The sequence below is a fragment of the Tursiops truncatus genome, chromosome 20 (assembly GCF_011762595.2).
Source record: "Tursiops truncatus isolate mTurTru1 chromosome 20, mTurTru1.mat.Y, whole genome shotgun sequence".
Classification (NCBI taxonomy): domain Eukaryota; kingdom Metazoa; phylum Chordata; class Mammalia; order Artiodactyla; family Delphinidae; genus Tursiops; species Tursiops truncatus.
In genome coordinates this window covers 1,515,673-1,539,395 of record NC_047053.1, presented here as the reverse complement: position 1 = coordinate 1,539,395, position 23,723 = coordinate 1,515,673, and the positions used below count along the sequence as shown (strand labels likewise).

Here is a 23,723-nt window from a genome sequence, read left to right as displayed (position 1 = left end):
ACCCCGACTGTCGGGGGCCTCGCTCTTGAGCCCCACGCGCGGTGGTCGTCGCCTCCGGCTCAAGACCTCCCACGGGCCTGGTGGGGCCGGGTCTGAGTGGACACACACTTCCCGTGGGGTAACCTGAACCAGGGATGTGCTGGGTCCCGCACCAACAGACACGATATAGCCGCGGATTTCGCGCCGACGGTCCCCGCGAAGCCCCGCCTCCCGCCGCGCCGCCGCACGCATGCGCTCGGTTTTCCGAAGATCCGCTTCCCAGAAACTTGTCCCGCGCGCCACGCCGTCCGTCTCCAGGGCAACCCGGCTACTCCTAGCAACCGCGCAGCCCTGCTATGGCGGCCGCGGGTCCCAGCGTCTTCCTGCTCATGGTCAACGGGCAGGTGGAGAGCGCCCAGGTGAGCGGCCGTGGACCCCGCGGGGCCGCACCCGTCCCCCCAGGGCCGAGCCTCGCCGGAGGGAGCCAGCTTGTGAGAGGCTTGGTGCGAGGTCGCGCGAACCCGCCGCCCCATGTGCGGTGTGGAAACAGGCCTGGGGGGTTGAGCGAGGCCGAGGCCACAGTCGGCCGAGCCCGCGTGGAGTCACGGGCAGGGGCCTCCACCCCACGCGACCCGCGCGGGTCCGTGCGCAGCGAGGCCCCGCGCCCTCGACTCTCAGGCCCTCGGAAGCGGGTTGGAAGGGAGGTGATCTGCTTGATCTGATGCAGCGATGGTGGCGGCTGCCCCGGTCGGGGGGGGGGGGGGGCGGGGCGGTGTCTGTTGGACGGAAGGGGACGCTACCCTCCAGTCCCCAGCACGTCCTACGAACCGTCTGTTATTTCTGTGTATAAGACATAGTGTATGCCAGCCTCCATGCCCAGCCCCGCTCAGTCAATCCTCACAACCACCTGTGAAGTAGGTATGACTGGCACCCTCATTTTACAGATGGGAAAACTTGCCCAAAAGCAGTGGCGGAACTGGAATTCGAAACCTGGTCTGATGTCAGAGCTTTGCTGGACTTGCCCTTCCAGGCTGTTTTTAAAATATTATGAGTATATTGTGAGGACTAACTGAGATGGTTTAGGTTAATCTCTGCTGGGGCCTCTTAGTGGGCATCTCCCGCCTTCCTGTTTCATCAGGGACGCTGCCCCAGTCTCCCACTCTGTCCACCTCCCCCTTGACCCAGTGCCCAAGACCCGCTTCCCCTCTTCTGCTGTGTCCCATCAGGGGCCTCAGCTGGGCTGGGTCACATGTGTCTGTGCTCTCAGCAGCCCCCTCAGCCCCACTTTTCCTCCCCCTCTGCTCGGGGCCCCTCCTCTAGCAGGCCAAGCATATGTTGCTCTGTGTGTCCTAACAGCACCCTGCCTTCTCAGACCTTTCACTTCAGCACCATTTCCTTAGAGCTGCTCCTGTGCCTGCCCCTGTGCCAGGTGCTGGGGACACAGAAAGCTCGCAGACCTGTCCCTTGTTCACAGTCTAATGGGGTTGAGAGAAATAAACAGTCAGTGCTGTGATGGAGGGAAGCACCAGGGGCTGCGGGAGCTAGGAAGTGGCCCCCCAGGACGGCCCGGAAGTTAGGGCAGGCTCCCTGAAGGATCAGTTTTGAAGGGTGAGCAGGAAAACTCCAGGTGAAGGAATGGGAAGGGTATGTCATACAGAAGGCAGAGCCTGAGCAAAGGCCCAGGGGCAGTAGCGGCCCTGGACTCGCCCACATCTTGGGCCCCAGACCCTCCGCTGAATGCCAGGTCCACACCCCCTGCTGTCTCTTGGCCCCCGCCCCCCCTCACCAGGTGCCTCACGTTCGGAGTTACTGGTGGCGCACCTGCCTGGCCAGCAGTCGGTCTCAGCGTGAGTCCCTGTGAGCAGAAGCCGTGTATGCTTATCTCCACAGTTTCCTGAGTATGACGATCTCTACTGCAAGTACTGTTTCGTGTATGGCCAGGACTGGGCCCCCACGGCGGTAAGCTGGGCCCTTTGGCCTCCCAGACTCACGGCCTTCGTGACTGGGGGGGGGTCTCTGAAGGCTCCATCACACCCGTTACCCTCCCAGTTCAGAACCAGTTGAGAGGTGGACGCTGAGTTCAGGGGGGACCCGCATGCAAGTCTGTTCCTGGTGAAGCGGGGCAGAGAACGCAGCGCCGCGGTGCTCCCTGACCCACCCCCGAGGCCGTGCTCGCTCGCGCGCCCTGTCCTGGGAGCTGGCGCGTGGCAGCAAGTAGGGATGTTTGGGCGGCGCAGGTGGGCAGGTCCTTTCACTGCACTGCCGGTCTCCTCAGCCTGTGGGGAGACTCTGGAACCCTCCTTCCAAGAGACCCCGAGGAATGGTCTGTCTCCACCAGGAGGGGGACGATGGTGCCTCTTCAGCCCGCACCACGTTACTGCCTGCGCGGCACTGGGGCGACCCTCACAGCCGCTCGGAGCCCGGTCCCTCCCCTGTGCAGCTGAGACCATAGCGCTTGTCCTCCAGGTGCCCGCTAGGCGACAGGTGCCGAGTCTCTTGGTGATGGGGATGCAGTGGTGAACAGAGCCAGGGAAGCCCCGGTCTTGCTGGGTGCACATCTTGAGGGGGAGACAGACACGGGGCAGTAAACACTCCAGGCTGTTGGCTGGTGACACGCTGGGGGAAAGCAGAGGCAAGAAAGGGAGGGATGAGAGGCCAGAAAGTCCTCATGGAGACGGTAGCCGAGCTCAGAGCTGAAGGAGGCGAGGGGACAAGCCGCGTGGAAGGCTGTGGAAAGAACTAGGCAGGCAGAAGGTGCGGAGTGTGCAAAGGCCCTGAGGCGGGGGTGTGCCTGGCATGTTTGACCCGGGAGGTGGGGGGCCAGTGAAATGGGGACAGAGAAGGGACCACATCACAGCCAGCCAAGCCACTGGTGACTTGACAGAAACACTTTGGTAGAGTGGGGGCCAGAGGTCAGATTGGGGTGGGTTCAGGGATGCAAAGTGAGAAGGAATTGGAGCTGGTGAGTGTCGACATGTCTTTTAAGAAGCTTGGCTGGGAACAAAGGGGTGGGGGGGGCATAGGGCCAAGGGACGTTGCTCTGTAACCAAGAAAGTGACACGCACACACGTGCCGATGGTGACGGGAGAGGGCGACACTGTCCCCTCAGTGAGGCTGAGGTGCAGGTGGAGCTCGGACACCAGGGGAGGGCTGGGGCCTCGAGGTTCCAGGCCCTCATGGATGAAAACCCTCAAAGACCCGGGAGCCCCTCCATTACGTCTCAGGTCCCTTCGTTTGGCAGAAGGTGGTGAAGGAAACAGCTCTCCCAGCTGCTGCCCAGGGAGGGGAGGGGCGTGGAACTGGGACATTGGCCGTCACTGTCGTCCTCGCAGGGGCTGGAGGAGGGCATCTCACAGATCACATCCAAGAGCCAGGATGCGCGGCGCGCGCTGGTGTGGAACTTCCCCATCGACGTCACCTTTAAGAGCACCAACCCCTACGGCTGTGAGTCCACGGGCCTCGTCCTGCCCCCGTGTCCACACATGGACCTTCCCTGCCCATCCCCTGGGCCCTCGACCAGCCTTGTCACGTGCTCTCAGCCACCTGGCAGTTTCCCCCTCCTCCCCGCCCCCTTCCTGCTCATCTGTGTGCACTTGACCTTCCTGAGGTTCTGACAGAGCCGGTGAGGCCCGGCCTGAAGCCTTGGGTGGCGCCTGCCTGCAAAGGGCAGAGCCTGGCTCAGCAGTCTGGCCAGGAGGCCTGCCCTGACAGCTCTCCCCTGTCCGTCACAGCTGTGCTTCTGCAGACCCGAGCGCCCTGCTCCTCCTGCAAGTCCCTGCCCTTCTCTCTGCCCGGGGGCCCTGGCCCTCATCCTACCTCTGACCTTCCCAAAGCCCTCCTCACCTGCAGTGTTTGCAGTGTTTGCTTTCTACCTTACCTGGCAGTTACCAGTCACTCTCCCTTAATAAGCGCCAACTGTGTGCAAAGCCTGGGGTTCGCTCCACAGGGGCCGTGAATACTCTCCCTATGTGGGCTTGGCCAGGCTTTGTAACCCTATCTGGTAGGTAGATTCTTCTCCACGTCTAGGAAACTGAGACTCAAAAAGTGACATCATTTGCCTTCAGCTTTACCTTGAGTAGCTGAGCATGGATTTGATTTCAGGTCCATCTGATTTCACGGTCCAGGCCTTATGCTGCGTGTGGCGGGGGCTCAGGCTTACCGGGCACAGAGGGTCTGGAGCAGAGACTGCCTGGCTGTCCTCTTGGGCGGGGACTGCCATCCTGTTGTCATCATCCATGAGAAACTTCCACAGGCTTCCTGGAACAGGGCACTAGATAAAGGACCAATCTCCTCCTGCTGACGACGGCTAGGAAAGGTGAATAAAATATTAAAAAGCAAAACCAGAAAACAGACTACTTGAAGGCATCAGACAGGTAGCAAAGTCGTGGCGCTTGAGGAGGCCAAGACCCAGGAAAAAAGCAGAGCTCCAGAGACACCCCCAGCCACAGCTCCCCTGGGAGTATTTGCTGATTCCAGCAGAGGTGATCGAGATGCTGACCGAGACTTTTGTCGGCCGCTCTGGGCTGGGGACCCAGGAGCCAGGAAGATCCTGCCACCTCAGAGCTCTGAGAGAACAGCCCGCCCTGGCCTGCAGCCCGGCTGCCCTCATCCCCGCCCTGGACATGGTGCCAAACATCCACAGACTGCGCCTCACAGGACCCCAGAAGGGTGATCTGTCGTGAGCAAGGAGGGCTTAATCCAGAAATAAGTTCGTGCAACATCTAAAGTCAACCAGTGAGACTCACTACATTAAAAAGAAAGTCGCCATCACCCCCAGCGATGGAGAAGATGTGATAAAATTCAACGCATCCATGACAGACCTGTAGCCAGCCAGGAGTAGAGGGAAGCTTCCTTAATCTGATAAAGGCTATCCACAAAACTCAGAGCAGACGTCACTTATCTTAGTGAGATGTTGAAAGATCTCTCTGTCAGATCAGGATGCTTGTCATGACCACCAACGTTGTACAATTCAAAGGTATAAGAATTAGAATCATGTCACCTGTCATTATTCACAGGTGACGTGATTATGTAGCATTTCCAAAATAACCTACAGTAAATTATTAATAAGGGGGCATGACTGCCAAATATAAGATCAGTATACAAAAATCAGTTGCAGGCTTCCCTGGTGGCGCAGTGGTTAAGAATCCGCCTGCCAACGCGGGGGACACAGGTTCAATCCCCGGTCTGAGAAGATCCCACATGCCGCGAAGCAGCTAAGCCACTACTACTGAGCGTGCGCTCTAGAGCCAGCGAGCCGCAACGACTGAGCCCACGTGCTGCAACTACTGAAGCCTGCACGCCTAGAGCCCGTGCTCCGCAACAAGAGAAGCCCGCATGCAACAACGAAGACCCAACGCAGCCAAAAATAAATAAGTAAATAAATTTATTTAAAAAATCAGTTGCTGGGCTCCCCTGGTGGCGCAGTGGTTGAGAATCTGCCTGCCAATGCAGGGGACATGGGTTTGAGCCCTGGTCTGGGAAGATCCCACATGCCGCGGAGCAACTGGGCCCGTGAGCCACAATTACTGAGCCTGTGCGTCTGGAGCCTGTGCTCCACAGAGAACAAGAGAGGCAGCGATAGTGAGAGGCCCGCGCATGTGATGAAGAGTGGCCCCCGCTTGCCACAACTAGAGAAAGCCCTCGCACAGAAACGAAGACCCAACACAGCCATAAAAAAAAAAAAAATCAGTTGCTTTCTGTATAAAAATAGAATGTGTTTTCTATTCTGTATAAAAAGTAGAAATTGATATTTTAAAAATAAATTCTTTCCAGTAATATCAAACATAACCTGTTCTACCAGCTATCAAGCTGTGATTCTAAAGCACAGTCACGAGAGCAGTTTTGGCACCAGGACAGACAGATCTGTAGGGAGCCCAGGGCAGAACTGAACATGTGCAGCTGATTCACGACAAAGGGGCAGAGCAGGAGGGGAAGGGGGTCTTGAGAAGTGGTCCTGGGGCAGCTGGATACAAGCAGGAAGAAAAGTGCAGCCTGATCCCTGCTTTGTATCAGGCACACAAAGTCCATCCCAGATGGATACACGCACGGAAACGTGAAGAGCACGATGATACGGCTTAAGGAGGATTCCACGCAGGCGGGAACCGTGGCACCAGAATGAGGACTCCTCACAGGAGCAGATCTGCGGGTTCCACTGTTAAACTTAGGGCTTCTAGTGACCCAAAGACATCAGTATGGGTGAAAAGAGACCACCCGGTTGTAAACTGGGCAAGAGGCTCGAGCAAGGCACCGCCCAAAAGAGGACGTCCGAGTGACCAAGAAACAGGACGAGGTCTCAACTTCATTTTAGGAAGAACAGTTACAATTAGGAAAATGCAAATTAAAGCCAAAGTGAGCAGCCATGATTCAGGACCAGAAGAGCCCAGTTAGGAAGCTTGAGGACGCCAAGCTCTGGTGCGGTGCCCCCAGGGAAGCAGCTCGAGTGAATGCGCGGCCTGGGCAGACACGGGTGCGCGTGTGACGAGAGGTCGCGCTGTCCCAGGAAGGAGACACAGCCCGGGCGTCCATGGCTGCCAGACAGGACTGAGTTCTCCTGCCCTGGAGACGTGACTCGGTTTGCATGCGTCTCATAAACACTGAATCCAAGAAGCTGGATGCAGGAATCTACGGACCATACGATTCCACTCATACAAAGTTCACAACCTGGGCAGAACCAAAGGACCACGTGTGGGATGCATTCTTTGGCGGTGAAACCTTACGGAAAAGGAGTGATGACCTTTGAGGCGGTAACGGGGAGGGAACAGACGTCCCCTAGCACCGGGGAGCACTTCCTCTGCGTCAGGCCCGAGCCCGGGCGTCTGGAGGACGAGGAAACAGGCTGTCCGGTGGCCACGGGTCCAAGCTGGGCAGGCCGGCTGGCTCTGGGCCTCCCCGCCTCCCAAGGATGTACCCCAATGGAGCTGCCAACAGGGAGCAGTGGGAACTGGCAGTGCTCGAGAGGAAGGGGGTGCGGGGCCTCCCTGAGCCACACGCAGACACCCCCGGGTCCCTGTGCACTCCCTGGGCCTGTCCAGTGGCAGGACCGGGGCAGCATGGGGCCCAGCCAGCAGGCTCTGCTCTCCCACCTCCCTGCAGGCCCACACCTGGGGGCTCCCGGGCCCGCCGCCCTGCTCTCCACCCTGCACCTCCCCTGGGCTTGCCCGCAGGCTGACCCCTGCCTTGTCGTTCGCAAGGGCCGCAGATCGTGCTTAGCGTGTATGGGCCGGACATGTTCGGGAACGACGTGGTCCGAGGCTACGGGGCGGTGCACGTGCCCTTCTCACCCGGACGGTAGGTCCTCCTTCCGACCTGGTCCCTCGCCGGGCCACGCGAGGCTCACCCCGGGGCATGCTTCACCTTGAGGCGGGGAGTGCGAGGGTCCCTGGCGTGGGGGCGTGGCCCACACCTGGGAGGGGGTGTCCTGGGGCATCGAGAGGGGCGGGTCCAGCCAGAGTTCCGGGGCAGCTGCGGTCGGAGTTCAGACACTCATTCCCTCGCTGCTGGCCTGAGGACACACGTGTCAGACACGTGTGACCACGGGACCTGCCCTCGGCAGGCCCCCCCGAGTAGTGGGCACAGATGGAGAGACGCAGCTCTCTCTTGTCAAGCATGGTGACAGGGTACAGGCACCGTGTTCCAGGCGCGGGGTGGGTGGCCAGGGTCAGCCGACCCTAAGGGGTGAGGACGCCATCAGAGCAGGTGGAGGGAGGAGGCCCAGCAGGCGAACCTGAGGGGTGTTGAGATGGGAAGTGCAGGGTGCGAGGGGAAGGGGGACGGGGGACGGGTGACCACAGCCGGGTGCGGTCCAGGGGACTGTCGGGGTTCCTGGAGGATGGCAGCGCGCTGGGATATTTGGAGAAGGACAAGGGCCCTGTGAGGGGCACAGTTGAGCCAGGGTTGGTTTGTAGCCCTCAGCATCCTCCCGACCCTTCAAAAGAAACAAGGCTCTCAGAGGACGCAGCCCTGGGGCGGGGCTCCGGCTCCGACTTGGCCACCCCTCGCTGGAGGCTCAGAAGGCTCCGCCACTTTTCCGTGGCTCAGCACAGCTGTCTGTGAAAACGTTTGTTTCAGGCACAAAAAGACCATCCCCATGTTTGTCCCAGAATCTGTGTCTAAACTGCAGAAGTTTACCAGGTGAGTCTCCTGCACACCCATCCCCCCAGCCACTCCTGGCCTCAGCGGTCGGGTGGAGGGCTGTCACGTCCCCCGCTGCCATGTCGTGCTGGACGGCTTCACACAAGGGCCCTCTGCCAGGAGGTGACAGCTGAGCAGGGACTAGAGCAGAGGGCGGGGCCGGCAGGGCTCGGGGCGCAGGGAGCAGCTCGGGCTCGAGGAGGTAGTGACCTTGGTGGGGCAGCCGGTGGGGCCCGCACACGGGCCTGCAGGGAGACCAAGCCCGAGGTGTCTGGCCCCTTCCCTCATCCGAGTAGGAGCTGGAGGGCTGGCTGGGCCTGGCTGGCCGACTCGGGTTGGGTCAGCTCAGCTCCGCGGTGGTGGGCCAGGCCCAGGGGAACGTGTAGCACCGCCTGGGCCCCCCGGCCGGCACCCTGCTCGGGGGAGGACGCTTCCTGGGCTCTGAGGCGCCTGCTGCCCTTGGGAGCCCTCCAGAAGCCACCGTGATGGGAAGGGCCAGCGTCGGCTGGAGGTGACAGCACCACCCCGGTGTCCACACTGCTCCACGCCCCACAGCTCCGAGGGAGGGCTGCGGGCCCCCGTGTGAGGTCTCCCTGGGGAGGGGGGGTCCTTGCTGGGAAAGCCCTCACTGCCGGCCGGGCGGCAGCAGGGGGTCGTCTCCCGCCCTTCGGAGGGGCTCTTGCCTGGGCTGGGCCGTGTGTGCTTGGGTTACGGAAATGGGGGAAGGCAGCTGGATGGACAGTCGTCCCAGATGAGGGGTCCGTGTTCCAGCAGCCCCTTCTCTCGTCCCCTCTGCTGGGCCTCCGCCTCCGGCGTCCTTCCTCGGCCTGCTGGCTGCCTGCTTCCCTGCGGCCACTTCCTGTGGCCGCCGCAGCCAGTTACCACGGGCTTGGTGGCTTAAAACCACAGAAATTAACTTTCTCACAGTGGGACCTAGTCTCTGGGGCCATCACGCAGATCCTCCAATCTGCTCTTCACACGGCAGAAAGGGTTCCCTGAGACACCGCTGCACGAGCTACTCAGGCACATCTCCGCCTCAAGGCGCCCGCAGGGCCCCTGCAGCAGCGTCCAGGCTGGCGGGGCCCTTGGGGGCTGCTTCCCCGGGCTGGTCCTCAGCGCAGCCTGGGGGCAGGTGCCGCGTAGCCCTGCTCCTCCGATGGGGAAACCGAGGTGCAGGGAGGGGGCGAGGCTCCCCTCCATGACCCCCTGTGCCCCCCCTGCCCCCTCCCTGCTCCCCTCCCGCCCCCTGCCCTCCCCACCCCCCTGTGCCCCCTCCCGCCCCCCTCCCTGCCCACCCCCAGCCCCTTGCTGGCTCACTGCATGTCCGCGGCCTGCTCTGAGGTGCGGAGAACCTTCTGCCTGGGTGGGAGGCTCAGATGTCAAGAGGCTAATGCGTTACAGCTGGAGCCCCATGGGGTAGGGGACCATTATCACGTCCCCATTAAGGTGAGAAGACCAGTGCTCAGAAATGGAAGTGACATCCTGGGTCCTGCTCTGTTCAGAGGACAGTGGAGAGCCCAGATCTGGCTCCTCTGCCCACCCCAGGGCTGGTTGTTGGGCTCTGGGTTGGGGCCCTCCTTCCCCAGGAGGATGGGGAATCACACTGTCCCAGGTTCCCGCCTTCCCCACCTCGGCTGCTGTCACCTTTCTGGGATTTCTGTCTGGGTTCAGGCTGTCTCCTATCTTCCCAGCTGGTTCATGGGACGGCGGCCCGAGTACACAGACCCCAAGGTGGTGGCTCAAGGGGAAGGCCGGGAAGGTAAAACTTGACCCCCCATCCCCCGGGCAGGTGGGACCAGGTGGGCCCCCCGCAGTCAGATGGCTGGATGCCAGGGACCCGCCAGCACACAGATGCGGGGGCAGAGCCCAGCCCGGAGGGGTTGCCACGTCCGTCCATCCCCCGTCTCCACCGCAGCCCCTTCTCCCGGTGAGGGGCGTGGGCCCAGCTAACGCTGCCCTTCTGTCCTCAGTGACCCGCGTCCGCTCCCAGGGCTTCGTCACTCTCCTCTTCAACGTGGTGACCAAGGACATGAGGAAGCTGGGCTATGACACCGGGCCTCCGGACACACAGGGGGTCTCAGGGCCCAGCACACCCCAGGGCCTCTCCCGGTGAAGGCATCGGCCCCCTGGGACGGCCCAGCGACCCACCTGCCTGACGTGCGTCGGGGGTGGCCGGTGTTTGTGTAATAAAGTGTTACCTTTTCACAGAGCCCAGGCTGGGGCAGCTCCTCTCCCCGCAGCAACTGCCCTGGGAGCAGGGCCCCGGGGCTGGCGCGGGCCTTGGGGGGCACAGCCCGGGGTGGAAGCTGCACCAGGACGGAAGCCAGCAGCCAAGCCTGGGCTCAGCCTGATCCCGGGCCCACGGCTGGGCGGCCCCCACACTTCGACACGCTCGTCCCTAAAACCAGCGTGTTGTCCACCAGACAGGCGAGCCGGGCAGCACCTCCCTTGGATGGAGAGGCCCGTGGCAGCCCAGAGGATGGGCTGCAAGCTTCCCCAAGGTGGGCAGCGCCACGGCGGGGGAGCCCCGCCTGCCCTCGGCCCCCCAGGGCCACCTGACCCCCCACGGGCCGCTTCCGGGGAGCCCTCTGGCCAGAACACCGGGCTTGCTCAGGGTTCTCCCCTCAGCAGGATTTGAGGGGAGCCCTGCAGTCTGAAGAGCCCACCTTAGCCACCACCCACTGCCCGGCTGTCACGGGGACCTGCCTTTGTCCCAGTTCCCCCATAAACTCAGGGCCCCCAGCTCACTGCGCGCTCTGGAACCGTCCGCCAATCCCCAGCATCCTGACCCTCTTTACGTGGAACCTTCCCTCCCCGCTCTGGCCCCGCTGCTCCGCAGAAGCATCTCCTGCGTCCCCGTCCCAGCTCCCTCGACACCCCAGCCGTCAGACCACACTGCGTCCACCACAGACTCCACCACCTGTCTGCTTGTCCAGTGGCCCCGGCACGTCACCAACCACACGGACAGCCCTTCCCGAGACGTGGCCTCTTCCTCAGCCCCCTCCCTCTCCCTTGTAATGATCTTGGCCTGTGCCCCCGGCAGCCCCCAGCCCCCTCCCTCCCCTACGCTCAGGCTCACACAGGCACCGAGACCGGGTCGGTGGCCTTGTGAACCGCAGGCCAAGCTGGACTCCAGGCAGGAACCAGCTCCCAAGCGCGCCTCTCCCGATGCCTCCAGATTGATAAGGGTGGGGGCGGGGGAAGGACACAGCCAGAAACCGCGTCGTGATACAAATGATAAATTATATTTATACAGTAAATAAGTATCAACAGTCAACACAAGTTCCAAACCGGCCACCCGCCCCTGGGACTGAGAAAACGGCTGGGCAACACCCCTACCACGGTGCCCGGCAGGAGGGAGCTTGATGGCATGTGTCCCACACGCGTGGCAGCACCAGTGACTTCATGATCAGTGCAACAGGCAACACGGACGAGGCGCCTGGGGGTGGGCCTGAGCCGGGAGCTGGGCGGGAGTCTGCCTGGGCCTGGGTGGGCCACTGGCTGTGACATCGGGGCCTTAAAGTCCCATCGGGAAGGGCCCCTCACTCTCACGAGGAATCATGACCCCAGTAGCGTGGTCCTGTGCCCCGTGAGGGGGTCGGCCCCTACCTCCCGGGGGAGCACCTTGCCCCGAGCCCCGCCCTGCCCCACCCTCCCCCAGGCTGCTGGGAGAGGCTGGAAGGGCCTTCGTGGATGACTCTGGAGCCCATGGTCCAGCCCCAGGTCTCGGGCTGGGCAGGAGCTCTGGGCCGGGGGTAGCCCCAGGGAGGAGCACAGGTGAGCTCTTCTACATGGCAACAGGAGTGGCCTGAGCAGGCAGTTCTGAGTCAGCCTCCCGTGCCCAGCGCCAAGGGTCAGAGCTCCTGGAACCAGAGAGGGGGGAGGGGCCCCATCCCCCCAGGAGAGACCCTCAGCTGTCAGCTGCCCTTGGTGCTAGAGGTGAGACGTCCGCCACGTAGAGTGAGACTGAGGTGCCCGCCAGGCCGGCTGACCAAACAGACAGGACTCGGGGGGGAAATGGCCCTGCTCTGGGGAGAAGCAAGTCTCTTCTGGTCTTTCATTTGTGACTTACCTAATACTTTTTTATAGTGGTGGGCGGGGTGAGGAAAGCAGGGGAGAGGGAGGTAAGATTAGTGCACGTTCGCTAAAAATCTCTTCTGGGTGAGAATGATTTTTTTTCCTCTGCCAAGTAAGAGATGATTACTTCTACGTTGCAACGGGTGTCTGGAGGGCGGGTGCGTAGGTCGGGGCCAGCCCTGGGCCCTCCCCCTGTCAGCCTGGGCTGCCCCCGACATGCCGCCCCCACCGCTGTCCCCACCTCTACCCTGAGTGTGGAGTAAGATAGAGGGGGTCACAGACACAGGGTTCCAGAAGCCTCTCCTTCCCACGTTCCCACTGTAAACGAAGTCTTGTTAACTGCATGCCTTCAGTCACAGAAAGGAGTTAGCTGATAAAACCTGGTGAGTCACATTCATATGTTAGATTTTTTTTGTCTTTAACTTTCTTCACGTTGCTTCATCAGTAAGAAAAATAGCCTCTCTCTTAGGATCTAGCCAAAAAGGCTGAAAGTCAACGGTTTGGTAATCCACCAGGAAAAGGAGTTAAAGGGAAAGGCAACTGGAGGCTACGATTTTGTTACTGTTGTAGTTTTCTTTTCCTTTTAAATAAACATCTTTTATGCATAATCAAATTCCCATATGTTTTCCTATAAAGAATTTGCTTTAGTTTTTCCATAAGGCATTTTTTGTCTCTTCCTATTTAAACTTTCTTACAGAGTTAAAACCATAAATAAGAGGATTTACACCACTAACGTGACGCGGCCAACATCTTAATCCAGCCAGACCTGGCAAATTCTATCAAAACTAGACAGTTAAATAAGAACGACGTTATAAAAATATTAGCCAAAAAAGACTATTCGATAATTCTGCAAACAAATATGAAACTGTACTAAACAAAATCTGTGCAAACGTGTACAAGCATGGAGCACGTGGCAGGGTTACGCTCAGGTTAGTTTAAAGCTTGCTCTAGTGGGTTTAAGTCAAGAGTTGTTCCACGGTGGCGCCATTTACTTTGAACTCACACACGAGTCAAAGAAAAGTAAAATACGCACAACCGTGTCCCCCAAAGGTCAGTGTCTGAGGGAGCCCGCACTCCACCCCGTCCACGCCGGGGGGGCGCCAGGGCTGAGGGTGGGGGCCGGGTCCTGGGCAGGGGGGCTCCCAGAAGCCCGGGGCTGAGGCTGGGCCAGCACCGAGCACTGCCGCCTCCTCACCCAAGGCCCCCGAGGGCTGGCGGATCTCCACGGGGGCCAGGCCTGCGGCCAGGCTGGGTCGGGGTCCTCCCGCCCGACACAGGCTCGGGGACCCACGTGCCGCGTGATGACGCCTCAGTAAGCCCACCACCTCTCGACCCTCAGGCTGAGGGCCAGGGCCGCAAAGACACCCTCTGCACACCCACCCCACTCTCAGACCCCAGTCCACAGGCGAGAGCCCCTGCCTGGCGTCCTCGGCACGGATGCTCTGCGGCGGGTCCCGGCGGGGGGACACTAGAGGAGGAATGGGTTGGTTGTGCCGGTGGCCTGAGCTGCTGACGGGGGGACGCCCAGGCTGCCCACCATGTTCACCGCAGCGGGGCCCAGCGGTGGCAGGGAGGAGCCGCCAGCCCCCAGGGCTGGGTGGGAGGCTGCGGACGTCACGGAGGCCACAGCCACGGGCTCCACAGCCGGGCCGGGCCCGAAGGACGTGCTGCTCCCCAGCACCGGGCTCCCCCGCAGCTGGTTCAGCGTCAGCGGCTGCGGCTGGTTCACCTGGAAGGGGTTGACCGGGGCTGAGGCCGCGGCGGCACCTGGAGAGAGAGCGGGCAGGGCGGCCACGGTCAGAGCTGCAGCGTGCCCGGGCCTGGACGACCCCGGCACAGCGGCCACCGGGGCAGCCCGCCCGCCCCTCTGGGCCTGGTGTTGGGACTGGGAGACTCAGGCCGTGAGGAGCCCAGCGAGGGGTCAGGCTCGCGGGGCCCAGCTCCTCCTCCGGGCTGGCACCCCGGGCGCCCTCCCTCGTTCTCTCAGCCAGCCAGCCAGCCAGCCTAGCTCTGCGACCAGAGGGAGAGGGGAGAGGAGAGAGGTGCGGGGAGAGAGGGGAGCCACGGGGGAGGCGGGAAGCGCAGGGCGGCCTGCACCTGGGGACCCTGGCATAATAAAGGCTCTGAGAAGTCCTGCAGTCTAGAAGCAGATGCAGCTCCGTCCTGCCCAGTGTTTCCCGAATTCCTCTCATACCAGAAACCCTTCCCCGCATTCAGCAGAAACATCTACTGATACCCTGGCCAAAAACCACGGGCGCTGCTGGCACTGAGTCTCCAACTCGGCCCAGCCCCTGCTCACAAAGGCTGCCAGGAAGGCAACCCCAGGTCACCAGAGGAGATGCCGCCTGCTCTTCACGAGGGCACCCCAACGCTCTTGCATCAGTCGCTCCTCGGAGCCCTGGGAAGAGGGCTGTGCAGATCAGATCACCCGGGCTAGAGATGAGCAGACTAGACTACAGAGTAGGACCAGAAAGGGGCAGAGCCAGGAGGATGGCCCTGGAGGGCCAGGGGGCTGCCAGAGCCTCCTGCATCTTGGCTGTAGCTCCAGGCCGTGACCGGCCCCCCACAGCCTGGCAGTGGAGCTCCTGCAGGGGCCCTCGGGGCAGACCCCTGGCTGTCGGCCAGCTCTGCCCTGGAGCCACCCCCGCTGGTGGCAACCACGTTCCCTACCCACCTCAGGAGCGCACGGCCGGGCAGGACCCAGGCATCACACACACACCGCTTCTGCCAGAGGGTCCCCGACCTCAGCCTGCCAAGTCCTCAGGTCTGAGGACAAACACCTTGAAGGTGACCTGTTCCTGCCCTTGGGGAGCCCAAGGCCTTTCTGGGAAAACTCTGGGGAAGGGCGGGAGCTTCCTCAAGGAAGAGGGTTGCCCGGACTGAGAAGCGAAGGGGGGGATCCGAATCCCCAGCCCCGGAGAAGAGAAGGGAGATGTCCCGGCAGAGGGAACAGGACGTGTAGCAGGGGGCAGAGAGCAGCCCACGCAGCTGAGGGGCTGAGCGCACAAGGGGCTGGCGTGGGCGGGAGGCAGAGAGCAGCCCACGCAGCTGAGGGGCTAAGCAGACAGGGGCCTGGCGTGGGCGGGGGGCAGAGAGCGGCCCATGCAGCTGAGGGGCTGAGCAGACAGGGGCCTGGCGTGGGCGGGGGCACGGGACACGGAGGCCCTGGCCACTCACTCGAGGGCTGGGGCTTGTCCTGCAGCCCACGTGGAGCTCCTGAGGGTGGAGAGCCCACCGGCAGGGAGGACGGGCTTGGGGGCAAGGGTGAGTTCCAGCCCCAGATAAGGCAGAATCCAGCAGCAGGGGCGAAGTGAGGGCTCTTGGGGTCCCTGGAGCATGGCCCAGCAGAGAGCCCAATTACCCTCAACCCGAAAATGGGGCTGCTGGGCAGCAAACCCAGGCTCCTCCCCTCAGCCCCAGCACTATGCGCCCCCAGCTGACCTAAAACTGGCGCTCGCTAAAGGGTCTCCCTGGCTGGGGCACCAAGTCAGGGGCAGCTTCTGCTCAGCCGTCTCAACTGAGGACAGAGAGGCGCGAGGGCTGGTCCAGGACGCCCGGCGCTACGCTACTGCTCAGCCGGGGCCAGCACGCCCCTGAGCCTGGTCCCCGCCTGTGGTCCCCGAGGGAAGAGTCCCCCGCAGAGGTGGAGGGGAGGTCAGCGCCCACAGGCCTGCCCCAGAGCCGCTCCCAGGAAGGGCAGACAGCCAGAGGAAGGCCGGGAAGCAAGCATACCTGGGGCCAGGAAGGGGTTGAGGGACTGCGCCGGCGGGGCTGGCCTGGCCACCAGCGAGTCCAGGTTCACCAAGGCTGCGTTGGGGCCCAGGAAGGACTCGGGGGTTTTCCGGGTGCCGCTGGGCTTGCTTGAGGCCACGGTCGCGGGCTGGGACTCAAAGGGGTCGGGGCTGGTAGTTCCACTGTTCTGGGCCGGCGGAGACGCCGCCTTGGCTGCAAGACAAGGACACACACGGGCTGGTGAGCCTGGAGGGCTCATCCAACCCCGAAGCGTCCACAGCAAACCCCGATGTCCCCGGACGCCGACTCGCTGGGGATGCGTGCGGCTGCCTAAGGAATGGGGCGTTCGCTGCAGTGCTATTTCCAACAGCCCCAACCTGGAGCCACGGTCAGCCACAGGGCAGGGCAAGTACAACCAGACCTGACTCCAGGGACGGAAGGCGCGATGAGGAAGGAGCAGGGACAGAACAGTGCAGCACAATCTCCACAAATATTAAGATGGCATTTTGGGTTGGTGGCCACACATGAGTAGTTCAGATTTTTTTAAATGTTTTCATTTTCTAAATTTTCTACAGTGAACATGAATTGCTTGACAGTAAGAAGAAAGCAAATGACTTTTAAAAATTCAGCCAACAGAGGGTGTGCTGAGGCAGGCCGGCAGGAACGTGGCTGCTCTGCTCGGCTGCTCTGCTCTGTGAGATGGTGATGGGGACACAGGTCCCGAAGAACCATCGATTCTGCACTCAGCAGCCCCACGTCCAGGAACCCAGACTCAGGAGATAATGCAAAGTGTGAGCAGGAGGTTAAGCACAGAGATGTTCACTACAGCATTATTTACTTTAGCACAACTTGAAATCAACTTAAAATGCCCTCCCCAAAATTAACGATTAAATATTGGGTTGGCCAAAAAGTTCGGGTTTTTCCGTAGTATCTTACGGAACCCAGTAACTTGTCGCTGAGCCCTACGAAGAGATACTACAAAGCTCTTTCTAGAGAATTCGTAATGTTGAAAGAAAACGTTCTCAATCCGCTTTTCCATAAAAGTGGTGGGAAAAAAAAAAAAGTGGTGGGGGCAGGATTCGACTCCCTCCATCCGTAAGAGCTCAGAAAAAGTGCTGGGAGGGAGCACAGTGGCCACATGTAGATGGAAGAATTACACATGATTTTCATTGTCTTCCATAAACTTTCCCACACTTTCTACAATGGGAACACCTCCAGAATTGGGGTAAATACTTCACAGGCCCAGGGAAGGGTGCTTAGGCTTCTCCCTGAGGGGTGGGGAGCGAGCAAGGACAGTTAGGTTGTACTTTGGCCTGTGTAAGAGACACACGGAATCTTGTTGCTTTTTTAATGCGGCAAAAGAAACCCGGGGAAGCAGCAGCTCTAAGTTGCTTCTGGGCCCCTGGAGCTGAGAGGGCCTGGGGGCGGGGGGGGGGGGGGGGGGGCGGTGCGGTGAGGGGTGCCAGGCTGCTCCTACCTTAGGCCAGCCCAGCCCTGCCTGCTGGGGGAGGCAGGGGAGGGGCAGTGGGAAACGGGAAGCGGGGAAGCCAGGAGAGGAAAGAGAAAGGAGAAAAGTTGCTCGGTGCAGCTGGGAGGGGTGGCCCTGAGGAAGGCAGGCGCCACCTGGCTCTGTCCCCAGCCCCACAGGGCTGTGTGAAGAGGGCATCCAGCCCCCTCCCTCTGCCCCTCGGGGCCCAGTCTCTCTCCCCGCTCCGACCCTGACCCCTCCCAGCCCAGGGGCGCTCGGGGAGGAGCAGGGTCTTCTGCAGAGCGCGCATGTGCATGCATGCGTGCGTGCACGTGTGTGCGTCACAGATGCCTGCCCACACAGAGAGCCGGGTGGTCTGGAAAAGGGGGCGCCTTTGGGGAGCTGGGAAGAGGAAGGCTGGTGGAGACGGCAGGACTGCGCTGGGCCAGCCGGGGAGCCAGGGCAGTGGGCTTCCGCCAGCGGCCACAGGGCCCAGGGCGCGAGGCCGAGGAACAGAGGTGGCTGGAGGAGAGGAGAGGGTGACAGAAAGCTCAAGGGCATTCCTGCCGCCGCTGTCCCGTGAATGTGAATCCCTGAGTCAGACCCCCGGCTCCCAGGTCAGACACGTGCACACGCGTGGAGTCGCCAGGTTCCTGACTGTGATGCCTGCAGCAACGGGGCTGGTCAGGGGCACAGGACGGCACAGAAACCACCACCACCACCGCCGTTACGTACCTGCTTTTTTTGAAGCTCGGAGGTTGTCAAATTCAGAAAAGTCATCTTTAATTGTACCATTCAAATTACTGAAGAGATCAAAAGCCCCTGGGGAGAGAGCGGCAGTGGCTGTGCGGTGTCTCCACTTCTCTGCCATGTGCTTCCCCATCGTGGGGGACCAGAGGTAGGCTGGCGTCTGTAGCCCTCACGGGGGAGAACCCGGAGAGTCGGGGGGCAGCGGGGGTGTGGGGTCCCTGGGTGGGCAAGGTGGGCACCGGGAGGGGCCTCCCCATGCAGAGCAGGGCTCTTGGCTGCCCCCGCCCCACCTCCCCCGCCCCAAACTGAAGCCGAGGGGCCAGGGGGCAGGGGGCTCACCAGAGGGGGACGCGGGCTTGGCGGCTGACGCTGCAGCCCAGGGGTCAGCGGCTTTCCCGGCACTGGGGGCTGGCTGCTGCGGGGCGGCCCAGGGGTCGGAGCCCTTGGGGACGGAGCGTGCGCCGGCTCCGGTGGGCACCCCCCATGGGTCGACGGAGGTGGCTGGCTTGGCACCTGTGGGAAGGCGGGGTTGGTTCAGAGATGCTCCCAGAAAGGGCTGGGCAGCCGGGGTGAGAGGGAGAGGACCTGGGGCCACAGGAGCACCCTGGGGGGAGCGCCCGGGGAAGGGAGCACGGAGCCCCCACGGCCTCCGCCACAGCAGAGCTTGCCCGGCAGCGTCCTCCCTGCCTGCACGCAGCAGACACACGGTGCGGCACGGAGAGGCATCAAACAAACAGCTGTGCGCTAACACATCCACTCCCTGAAGGATGGGACAGACTCCAACGCCCGGGCCTGTGCAGGGTGGGGAGTGGGTCGTGCATGCACGCGTGCATCCGTCCACCCGCACAGAGCACCCACGCACCTGCTCTCCCCGCGGAGCATCTCAGACGACCACTGCGTGGCCCCCGCGCCCCGCCCCAGTCGTCCACACCTCCCTCCACGAGCTCCGGTTTCGCCACGGAGGGGACCGAGGGGGCGAGCGGTGCCGGGCCCCTGAGCCGTGTGCTACCAGACACACCGTCGGGGTGCTCTCGGGGGCGGCTGTGTTCACGCAGAGGTTTATCCAGGAGACTGAGCTGCGTTGGTGTGCAGCTGAGACGTGTTGTTTACTGCTGTCTAATACTTCATCCTGTGACAGAAGGCATGGCTGGTGTAGCTGTCGCTGTGCTGCACACGCGGCCCTTCACCACAGACACGGGCATCAGCTCGCTCCTTCCCAGGCCCCTCACGCCTCCTCTCCCACCAGGGGCCTGGTCCCGTCTCTACCCGCCTCCCTTGGGTTTTTTGTTTTCATTGATTTGACGGGTTCCTTCCACATCTGGGTGCTGATTCTCTTCCTTGAGTTCCAAACACCTTCTCCTAACTTGTGGCCTTTCCCTTCACTCTCCTCATGGAATCTTTTGATGAACAGAGAAGTTCTCACTTGGATGGAGTAGAACGCAGCAGGATTTTCCTCTAATTTGTGCTTTTCGGGACACGCAGGAACTCCACCTCCACACGCCCTCGCATATGGACTGGGTCATACTTTTTACTTTATCCTTTATTTCCATGAGGGATTTATACAACTTTAGAGACTGGCATATTTTTAAAACTTCATTTTCTAGTTACTTATTACTATGCAGAGAAACAATTTAATTCGTATACTAATTTTTGTATTCAGCAATCTTGCTAAACTCTTAATTCTAATCATTGAAATACACCCTATTCTTTTTTTCTTCTTTAAATCTTTATTGGATGTTAAAGCAGCAATGCATAATTGCTTTACGTTGTTGTGTTAGTTGCATCCTATTTATTCTTTCAGTAATTCTAATAACTCTTAATTCCAATCACCTCGTTTGCAGAAACTCTTTGGGAGTCTATGTACACGGTCACATCCCTTGAAAGCGATGATAGCTTAGTTCTTCCAAGTCCCTCATTTTCCCGCCTCGCTTTGTTGGCCAGGACCACCCGCCCCAACGCAGAGCAGGGGAACGGACTGTGTCCACGTTTTGCTCTTAAACGTATACCGTTAAACGGCACCATTCACCATAATAGGCGTTTTTCCTTTCAGAAGCTCTTTATCAGGTTACGGAAGTTCCCCCTTATTCCAAGTTTGCTAAGACTACTGCGATAAAGAGCTGGTGAATTTTGTCAGCCTATTTCTGCCTCTAGTAGGATGATCACGTGATTTTTCTCTTTGGGCCTGTTCATATGGTACATTAATACATTTCCTAGTGATTTGCTCCTTGCAAACAATGTTCTTCACGATGTACTGTATCATTTGTATATTTTTCTCGTTCCGGTTTTACAGTTGCTTCTTTGCTTAGGGTTTTTGCACCTGTATTCCTAAGTGGGCCTGGCCTGACCTGTTTGCTCTCACACTGTGCATCTTCTGTCTGGTTTTGGTGTTAAGGTTATGCTAGCCCATAAAATGAGTAGGAATACTTGGTTTTCCCAGCCCCTGAAGGAGTTGGTATCAAGTGGAGTTGTTTCTTTCTTGTTTTTAATATTTATTTATTTATTTTGGCTGCGCCGGGTCTTAGTTACGGCACGTGGGATCTTCGTTGCGGCACGCCGGATCTTTTAGTTGTGGCACGAGGGATCTAGTTCCCTGACCAGGGATCAAAGCCGGGCCCCCTGCATTGGAGTCTTAACCGCTTGGACCACCTGGGAAGTCCCTGGAGTTGTTTCTTGAATGGCTTGAGAACTTCCAGCAAAGCCCTCTGGGTGATTTAGGGAACGAGAGGGAGGTGAGTGACTTACTCGGTTCCTTTAACGATTATAGGACTTTCCCTATTTACAGGTGTCCTACTGTTCTTCCGCCAGCTTTGCCAAGTCTTCTTTTTTAATTTACCCATTTTATCTAAGTCCTCAGGTCTGTCAGCACAGAGTTGATCAAACACCTCTTACGCTGTGTGGAATCTCGGCAGGACCTGCACCTACACTGTTTGGCCTTTCCTCTTTACTTTTCAGAACTATTCTTGCCAGAGATTTCTCTATTTTATTACTCTTTCCAATGACCAACTTCTGGGTTTCTGGATATTATTCTGTCTGTGTTCTAACTTGTTAGCTTCTGTTCTCCTCACTGTTTCGTTCCTTCCACTTGACTTGGGCGTGACACCATCCAAGCCTCAACACCTCATCAATCTTGTGCCTTTCTTCTGGACTAATGCAAACACTAAAAGCTCTAAATTTTCCTCTTACTATCACTTCCATTGTCCTATGTATTCTGATATGAAAATATTTACGTTATTATTTGGTTCTAAATATTTCTGCCACTATAATTTCTCATTTGACTCGAGAATGTAGAAGTGCTTTTAAAATGTCAGGCGTATGGAGTCTTCTACTTGTCTTTTTGCTACCGACTTTACACTTGAGTGCGCTGTGGTCAGCAGGTGCGTTCTATGTGATCCACTTTTTGCTACCGACTTTACACTGGAGTGCGCTGTGGTCAGCAGGTGCGTTCTATGTGATCCACTTTTTGCTACCGACTTTACACTGGAGTGCGCTGTGGCCAGCAGGTGCGTTCTATGTGATCCACTTTTTGCTACCGACTTTACACTGGAGTGCGCTGTGGTCAGCAGGTGCGTTCTATGGGATCCACTTTTTGCTACCGACTTTACACTGGAGTGCGCTGTGGCCAGCAGGTGCGTTCTATGTGATCCACTTTTTGCTACCGACTTTACACTGGAGTGCGCTGTGGCCAGCAGGTGCGTTCTATGTGATCCACTTTTTGCTACCGACTTTACACTGGAGTGCGCTGTGGTCAGCAGGTGCGTTCTATGTGATCCACTTTTTGCTACCGACTTTACACTGGAGTGCGCTGTGGTCAGCAGGTGCGTTCTATGGGATCCACTTTTTGCTACCGACTTTACACTGGAGTGCGCTGTGGCCAGCAGGTGCGTTCTATGGGATCCACTTTTTGCTGCCGACTTTACACTGGAGTGCGCTGTGGCCAGCAGGTGCGTTCTATGTGATCCACTTTTTGCTACCGACTTTACACTGGAGTGCGCTGTGGTCAGCAGGTGCGTTCTATGGGATCCACTTTTTGCTACCGACTTTACACTGGAGTGCGCTGTGGCCAGCAGGTGCGTTCTATGGGATCCACTTTTTGCTGCCGACTTTACACTGGAGTGCGCTGTGGTCAGCAGGTGCGTTCTATGGGATCCACTTTTTGCTACCGACTTTACACTGGAGTGCGCTGTGGCCAGCAGGTGCGTTCTATGGGATCCACTTTTTGCTACCGACTTTACACTGGAGTGCGCTGTGGCCAGCAGGTGCGTTCTATGGGATCCACTTTTTGCTGCCGACTTTACACTGGAGTGCGCTGTGGTCAGCAGGCGCGTTCTATGTGATCCACTTTTTGCTGCCGACTTTACACTGGAGTGCGCTGTGGTCAGCAGGTGCGTTCTATGTGACCCACTTTTCTGACGTGGCAGAGGCGTTTTGCCTAGCACGCAGCTGATGCTTTGCATCTCGCGTGTGACTGGAAAGAACGCGTGCTCTCCAGTTCTGAGACAACACCGTCACAGGCTTATGAATCATGCTGCTCCGACTTCCTCATATTCTTATTTAAACATCTTCTCCTGCTTAGTTCTGTATTCCTGATAGTCTCCATTCCTTCCCGAGATCTGAGCTTCCGTCTGGTTGTCTTCCATGTCAGCTGGAACAACTCCCCTTGGCAGTTTTTGTGGGGCTGGAAATGGTACCCTTCCACCCTCATTCCTGAAGGATACCTTTACCAGACGCAGGATTCTGGTGGGTGAGGTTTTCGGTGGTTTCTCTATGTCACCGTTGCTCTCAGGAGAAGGATGTTCTCCCGGTGGGCCCTGAGGACGTTCTCGTCACTGCTGGGACTCGGCCGCCGGCCTGACTGCCGTTCTTCTCTGCTCCCGGGGGGTCATCTCTGATGTCCTCTCCCTTTGCTGTCCTCCAGTCTCCTGACTGCACATCTGGGTGTGGGTTTCTCTGACTACCCTGTGTAGGGCTCACTAGGCTCCCCAGCTCTGAGAGGAAGCCCCTCGCCACAATTCTTGAAAGCCCTCCGTCGCTATCTTTTCAAACATTACTTTCCTGGAGCTCCAAAAAGCCACGTCCCCATTCTGCCTGCACGCGCCCCCAACTCCTCCGGAGCACTCTCCAGAAAGCTCCGTGGCTACTCGTTTACCAGGAGTCTCCCTGGACAGTGAGCTCCTGGGGGCACCAGGCGGGGTGAAAAGACCGGGCACTGCTCCCTGACGCCCGTGGACTCAGCGCCCGGGGCCCGTCCCCAGGCAGGGCATTGCACGGGGCCCGGCCGTGAAAGGGGCTCCTTGGCTTTGAAGAAGATGCACCGCCGCCGGCCGGCCTCTCCCAGGCTTGCCACGGCGACCAGGACGGACGAGCCAGGGCAGCCTCACGCCTGTCACCCACTGGCGGCCGGCCAGCTCTGGTGTGGACTTGGGGCTTCTCCAGCCGCTGCCCCCAAGCCCACAACCCTCCTGAGGCTTCCAGAAGCTCCTCCGACCTTTCACTCCCGTCCGCCCAGTGTCTCACGCAGAACAACCTCCCCTGGGATGGACCGCACTCTCCCGGGCCCACTTCGGCCAGCGGGATACCTGGTCCCAGC

General features: G+C 59.6%; 2 protein-coding genes across 18 annotated transcripts in view; one reads left to right on the top strand and one right to left on the bottom strand.

Moving 5' to 3' along the window:
• Window positions 1–187: 187 nt before the first annotated feature.
• Window positions 188–10,318, top strand: B9D1 (B9 domain containing 1). Of its 7 annotated transcripts, XM_073798195.1 has the most exons (8): window positions 188–398; window positions 924–1,037; window positions 1,870–1,938; window positions 3,312–3,423; window positions 7,170–7,266; window positions 8,047–8,109; window positions 9,801–9,868; window positions 10,080–10,318. In XM_073798195.1, exons 1-8 carry the CDS (start codon window positions 336–338, stop codon window positions 10,220–10,222), a joined length of 729 nt encoding a protein of 242 aa, XP_073654296.1. In that variant the 5' UTR covers window positions 188–335; the 3' UTR covers window positions 10,223–10,318. The 7 variants fall into 7 exon arrangements, with proteins under 7 accessions (XP_073654296.1, XP_033702461.1, XP_073654297.1 ...); XM_033846570.2 differs by lacking the exon at window positions 924–1,037; XM_073798198.1 differs by lacking the exon at window positions 924–1,037 and having other exon boundaries at window positions 382–398; window positions 1,769–1,938; window positions 7,178–7,266.
• A 1,014-nt stretch (window positions 10,319–11,332) lies between these two features.
• The window catches only part of EPN2 (epsin 2), a 70,720-nt gene continuing 58,329 nt past the window's right edge, over window positions 11,333–23,723 (bottom strand). For 7 of the 11 annotated variants that reach the window (XM_073798193.1, XM_033846552.2, XM_033846555.2 and 4 more), the window contains 4 exons: window positions 18,476–18,649; window positions 18,122–18,208; window positions 15,919–16,131; window positions 11,333–13,953 (listed from right to left, as the gene is read on the bottom strand). In XM_073798193.1, coding sequence (XP_073654294.1) covers window positions 13,655–13,953; window positions 15,919–16,131; window positions 18,122–18,208; window positions 18,476–18,649 — 773 coding nt within the window. In that variant the 3' untranslated portion in view covers window positions 11,333–13,654. The remainder of the gene's footprint in view (window positions 13,954–15,918; window positions 16,132–18,121; window positions 18,209–18,475; window positions 18,650–23,723) is intronic. The other 4 variants (XM_033846559.2, XM_033846558.2, XM_033846561.2 and 1 more) reach the window with 4 other exon arrangements.